At 40.2% G+C, this 6,196-nt stretch overlaps 1 protein-coding gene across 1 annotated transcript; it reads right to left on the reverse strand.

The window, feature by feature from the left end:
- Positions 1-974: 974 nt before the first annotated feature.
- LOC103460920 (protein NLRC3-like) lies at positions 975-4,521 on the reverse strand. Its single transcript, XM_008403235.2, has 4 exons — positions 4,443-4,521; positions 4,230-4,334; positions 3,146-3,333; positions 975-2,767 (listed from the first exon to the last, which is right to left on the reverse strand). The coding sequence occupies exons 1-4, from the start codon at positions 4,514-4,516 to the stop codon at positions 975-977; spliced, it is 2,160 nt and encodes a 719-aa protein (XP_008401457.1). The 5' UTR covers positions 4,517-4,521.
- Between the last annotated feature and the right edge of the window lie 1,675 nt (positions 4,522-6,196).

Here is a 6,196-nt window from a genome sequence, read left to right on the forward strand (position 1 = left end):
TCCCCCCCTCCCGCTTTTACTAAGTCTATTATGCAGAATTAAAAGAGCAATAAACAGATCATTCTTTGTGAGCAGCAGAGAAAAGTTTGTTGCACAAAGTCGGGTCTGACTTTTTTCCTTTTTTCCAAACACCGGCTGATACTGATGATCTCTGGATAGCTACTCGTATAGGAGTCAAATTATCACACTGACCACAATGGCGCTTTTAGAACATCACAAACCAAACGTATTATGAACGGATTCCGTTTGGTTACAGTTGAATTCAACGAAACCTCCTGCTGCTCCTCCGCCCGATGCGCAGCAGGAAGCTCTGCTGACTCAGCAGCGGCTCTGAATCGACATGCAGACGGCGGCAGAGCTCGCCTCTATCAGACCCTCCGGATGAAGCTTGGACTTAGTTTCCAGATGCAGTCAAACCATATTTTTATAAGAGCGTAAAGCTGCCAGGTTAAAAACTACTCCGGTAGTTTTTTTTTGTTTGTTTTTTTTAAGGATTTTTTTGGCACTAGTTTATTTGACAGCAATCTGACTGTAAGGGGGCAGAGAGAGCGGAGCGGGCGGCGGGGGGAAGGCCTGGGCGCAGCGAATGGAGGACGGGAGTCGGACTCCTGACTTCCGCGGGCTATAGTCTTTATATGCAGGGCGCCGTACTAACCACCGCCCCTATTGCGGGAGCCTATGCTGTAATTTACAGTTTGTCTTTGTTAAATTATTTACATTTTTATACAATTTGAGCTTTCCGACGAACTCACCTAGTCCACCTTCTTTCATTTCCTTGGAAAAATCTGTTTTGTCATCTGATTGTGACTAGTCGACTGGCCCAGAAAAAAGTCATTGCAGAGAAAAGAATCGACTAGTCAACTAATCGGTGCAACCCCTAGTCATATCCAAATGCTGCAGGATGGTGGCTCTGGAGGACTGGACTTGGTCACCCTGCCATAAACAGAGTAACTGAAGAATATTGCAAAGCGTACTTACACAGCTCTTTTGCTGCTCCTAACAGCTGGTATTAATCTCCTTCTGCCATCATCTGTTGTGTTGTAGGTCTTCAGATCCAGTAAATCCAGATCATTCTTGGAGGCCTGCAGCATGTAGGCCAAAGCTGAGCAGTGCAAAGGAGCAAGTTCCATTTTTGAATGATCAGACAGTTTGAGAAATTCCTGAATCTCATCTTTGACTTTGTGATCTCTCATTTCAGTCATGGTCTGGAAGATGGTGATGCAGCTGTCTGGAGAGACGGTTTTTCTTCTAATTGATCTCAGGTAAGTTAAGATTTTCTTGTCTGTGTCATCCCATTCGTCAAGGGGAGTCAACAGACCCTGAAGAAATCTCTGATTGGGTTCAACCATCAGGCCAAGCAAGAATCGCAAGAAAAAGTCTAAGTAACCGTTCTTCTTCTCCAGCACTTTGTCGACTGTCATTTTTAGAAGATCAAGTAAAGGAATGTCTTCGTCTTCCACAGAGAGGAATTTGCCAAGTTCATTGGTTTTCTTGGTTTTCATGCATTCATAGACATGCAGAGCTGCAAAGAACTCTTGAAGAGTCAGATGCACAAAGAAGAAGACCTTTTTCTGGGAGGAGACCTCCTCTTCCTGGAGAACAGTGTTACATAAACCAGAGTAGATTGTTGCTTCTCCTACATCAATGCCACAGTTTTCCAGGTCTTTCTCGTAGAAGATGAGTTGGTTTTCTTGAAGCTGGACAAACGCGAGTTTCCCAAGTTTCAGAAGAAATTCTCTGTGAGTCTTCAGGAGCTTCTCTCTGTTTTTCTCAGGGTTCCTGTCATACTTCCTGCTTCTACGTTTTGTCTGAGCAAAGACAAAATGTGCCATTAACTCTGTAAGAGTCTGTGGGATTTCTGTCTCTTCATTTCTGCTGAAGACTTCCTGGAATAAGACAGCAGAAATCCAACAGAATACTGGGATCTGGCACATGATGTCCAGGGATTGTGAAGACTGGATATGTGACGTTATCCTGGCAGTGAGACTGGAATCATCACCAAATCTCTTTCTGAAATATTTCACTTTCTGAGCTTCAGTGAACCCTCTGATCTCTGTCACCGTGTCGATGTGCTCTGCAGGGATCTGACTGGCTGCTGCTGGTCGGGACGTTATCCAGACGTTAGCATCAGGAAGGAGGTGACCCTGGATCAGGGATACAACAAGATCACCTACAGAAGATACATCATCAAGAGAAGTTACTTTGGCTGATTGTTGAAAGTCCAACTGATGTCTGTTTTCATCCAGGCCATCCAGGATCACTATGATCTTTGTTTTGGAGTAATCTTGGGAATCTTTCAGAGATCTGAGAAACGGATAAAACTCAGTCAGCAGCTCATGGAGGCTTTTCTCTCCTACATTCAAATTCAACTCTCGGAAAGGAAGACTGAAAACAAAATCAGTCTGTTGGTTTGTTTCCTCTTCAGCCCAATCAAGGATGAACTTCTGGACAGCAAAGGATTTTCCAATGCCTGCGACTCCCTTTGTCAGGACTGTCCTGCTGGGTTTCTCCTGGTCAGCCACCGATTGGAAGAGCTCACTCAGGTTGACTGTAGAGTCACTCAGCGGTTGGTCTGGATGAGCATTTTTAAGCTGTCTGAACTCATGTTCCTGATTTTGTTCATCATTATCTCCAGTGGTGATGGACAGGGTTGTGTAGATGCTTTTGAGGGAGTTGTGATGATCACCATTACCTTCAGACGTCAAAGTGAATTTATCCTTCATTGCTTGTTTAAGATTCATCTTTGCTTCCAGAAAGACACTGTTACCTGAAATTAAATGCAACACAAGAGTTGTGAACAACTAATAGTGTAAAGGAAATAATGCACCTACAATTGGGATTCAGTACCTTATTCTGAAGATGTACAGAGAAAGATTGCTAAAAGTACTAAACCCGTCCTACATAATTCAGCGAGCCTTTTGCTATCAATCTATTTTAAAAAAATTTCAGTTTCAATAGATCATCTCAAGTTTCTCACATTTTAGAATCTGCACCAGTTGCAGGGGCCACAAATCTAAGCCATATTATTGGATTGCTGTATGAACTTATACAACACTGATTCAAAAGTTATAGCCTGGCAGAATTTATCCATACTGTGTATTTCGTGGTCACACATTTAATTGTAGTAAAAGTTTTTCAAACTTACCTTCATCTTTAGTTGTGTCCTTTTGTAATTTCTCTGCATACTTTGGGGACGGGGAGTCTATTGGTGAATTGACTTGCTCCTTCTCCAAACAGTGCTTACATGAGCGACGTCCACACATGAAGTTTACTGAATTCCTTAAATCATGTTTACAGACTGAACAGTCAGTCAGTTCTTCCCTGATCTTCTGACTGTAAGAATAATTGATGGTTTTGGATTAAAGAACACATACATGTCTGGTCTATGTCATCAAAATAAAATACCACTGGAAATCTGAGGGGGACTGCAGAGTGGCGCAGTTGGTAGAGCTGTTGCCTTGCAGCAAGAAGGCTCTGGGTTCGATTCCCGGCCCCGGTCTTTCTGCATGGAGTTTGCATGTTCTCCCTGTGCATGCGTGGGTTTTCTCCGGGTACTCCGGTTTCCTCCCACAGTCCAAAAACATGACTGTCAGGTTAACTGGTCTGTCTAAATTGCCCCTAGGTGTGAGTGTGTGTGTGTGCATGGTTGTTTGTCCTGTGTGTCTCTGTGTTGCCCTGCGACAGACTGGCGACCTGTCCAGGGTGACCCCGCCCCTCGCCCGGAACGTTAGCTGGAGATGGGCACCAGAAACCCTCCCGACCCCACTGAGGGACAAGGGTGTCAAGAAAATGGATGGATGGATGAAAATCTGAGTATCAAAAAGATTATTAATAATAATTTGAGGTATTGGATCAAGACATTCAACAAGCAGAAATGACTTGTTGTAAGGCCTTGATACAGTATCAACTCACCACACTTTCCTGAACTTTTAGATTTTTCATGTGTTGTCCTTCAACAAATGAACCTTTTAAGAAATCACATTTTCCTCTTTTAATGTGCAGTTGGGAATCTCTGGACAGATACTTTATCCTTTAGATGGAATTTATTTTATTGAGAAGTTAAGACAGCACAAACACCAACCGAGCTGATGTCAACATAAAACTAACTTTTATCTTGTTTCATCAGGTTTTTGGTATTTTAGTTTTCATTCTCACACTATTATAATCTTTTTGCTCCTTGAACAACGTAAACTCTGCACATTTGGGACATTTTCTTAGTTTGTACGTACCGTTTTGATCTTTCCTCACTAAAGTTTTGGGGCAGAAACCTGGAGGCGTCACTCTTAAGGGAGAGACAGCTTGGACCTGTTGACTTGTCTTCATTCTTCAGTGGACTGAAAACAAAGTTTACTTTTATCTAATGCTGCATTTTAATGAATGCAGTTAATGTTCTATGCATTTAACCAAAAAACAAAGTGAAATAGAGTGAAATATGATCTTACCTGACTGTTGGCAGTGATGTCACATTAAATGTGTTTTGTGTTGCAGATCTCTTCATTTTCTTTCTGTCCGACATTGTTGATGCTTCACACACAGAAACACAACTTTATATTTGCATTTTGTTAAAAACTAAATTTAAGTGCAGGCTCAGGAAGAAACACACATATATACAAGAGCCTGATGCAGAGGTTTGCCTTAGTAAAGTTTTAACAGCACTGTAGTAGCTGTACTGGTGTATTTACCAATATCATGCAGGTTTTACATCTAGTTACAGTTTAAGAAAATGAACATTGTATACCACAAGCGTGAAATTATATTTTTAATGTACATACTGAACTGTGTTTAAGTCACAGACTAGAAATATTGTGTTTACTGAAGCTATTGTGAAGGCACAGAACAATGACTAGTACTCCTCTGTTGTTTATCTTATCTAACTCAAAGGTAAAAAGCTTGTTCTGCTTTTTACTGACTGTTAAAGTCAGTTAAGAGTGGGGGACTTCCTTCCTTATTTTCATATAAAGGAGGTAAAACGGAATGTTTTTCTGCAAGTCGAACAAAAGATTTTGAAGTTGAATCCTCTTGATTCACCTTTGAGCTAACAAACATTATTATATGAGTTACTCATTATATGAGAGAAATTACTGTGAACACCTGGCACCAAGATAAAACCACTGGTAGTTGGTTTTCATTGTTTAATTTTCACACACACAGTGATGCTGCTGACTCAGGGGGTCAGAAATTTATATTTTTAAAAACAGTGCAGTTCAGTAAGAAGTAGATAAAAAAGTTATTGTTTCTTCTTTCCTGTCCGTATATTTTCAACCATATGGTGATAGTTTATTAAAAGCAGGCGTTCTTCATAAAACTTTGTTGGTCACAAAAAAAAATGCATTGATGTAATGTTTCAGTATTTACATACTGAACTGTGTTAAAGTCACAGACTAGAAATTGTTATAACATATTGTATTTACTGAAGTTATTGTGGAGGCACAGACCAATGACTAGTAGATAGTTAACTGGACCAAACAAATGTTTCATGTATCCTAGAAAATGTAACATTAAATTATATTATTTAATGCTAAAGTGAGGATAATTTAATTATATTTAGGAACAAGAAAAATCAGTTATGAAAGAAACAGAAGGTTCACAAAGAAAGATTAACAGATGCTCTGAATCATGTTTAGAAAGAAAAATTACTGTGAAGAAAAAAACAGTTCAGTTGATGCTTGTTCTTTTCCTTAGTTATGAAAAAATAAATAACTAAGTCCATTAGTAAAAAAAATTCTAGCCCAGTAAAATGTGATAAGCCATGTGGCAACGAATCACTTATCCCCCTCCTTTCTGAATGAAATGAACGGCACAAAAGCAGGTGGGACTTGTTACAATACGCCTCCAGGATATTATGAAAATAAGAACCATTTGGGGTAATTTTCAGGGCAAGCCCCAAACAACCAGAGTTTTCTTTAGCTAAAATTACAATTCAGTAAAAACTGTCCCAAATACAGATCTTGTTCAGGCTTTCCTTCTTGACTCCACAGGCTAACATCTATTCATGTTGGACATTTGGTTCTTAAAGGGTAACCTGAGGAAGGCATTGGGAGTTTTTAGACCAGGTCTGTTGAACATCTGCTGGTTTCCGTTGAGTGTTTGCATTGCAAACAAGTCCAGCAGGTGTGCTGACAATAACTGCAAACGGAACGTGAAGAGATGCTATCTTCACTCTATCAATTACAGTAAAAACTTACTCAATAGACTT

This window comes from Poecilia reticulata, unplaced genomic scaffold, assembly GCF_000633615.1.
Source record: "Poecilia reticulata strain Guanapo unplaced genomic scaffold, Guppy_female_1.0+MT scaffold_341, whole genome shotgun sequence".
NCBI classification, from domain to species: domain Eukaryota; kingdom Metazoa; phylum Chordata; class Actinopteri; order Cyprinodontiformes; family Poeciliidae; genus Poecilia; species Poecilia reticulata.

Bases quoted from the DNA above. Each gene is read 5' to 3' on its own strand.
- LOC103460920 (XM_008403235.2), bottom strand. From the start codon at position 4,516: ATGTCGGACAGAAAGAAAATGAAGAGATCTGCAACACAAAACACATTT. The intron at 3,334-4,229 runs GTACGTACAAAC...TTATTCTTACAG, and splicing joins AGTGAGGAAAGATCAAAACG to TCAGAAGATCAGGGAAGAAC. The intron at 2,768-3,145 runs GTAAGTTTGAAA...ATTTAATTTCAG, and splicing joins GGACACAACTAAAGATGAAG to GTAACAGTGTCTTTCTGGAA.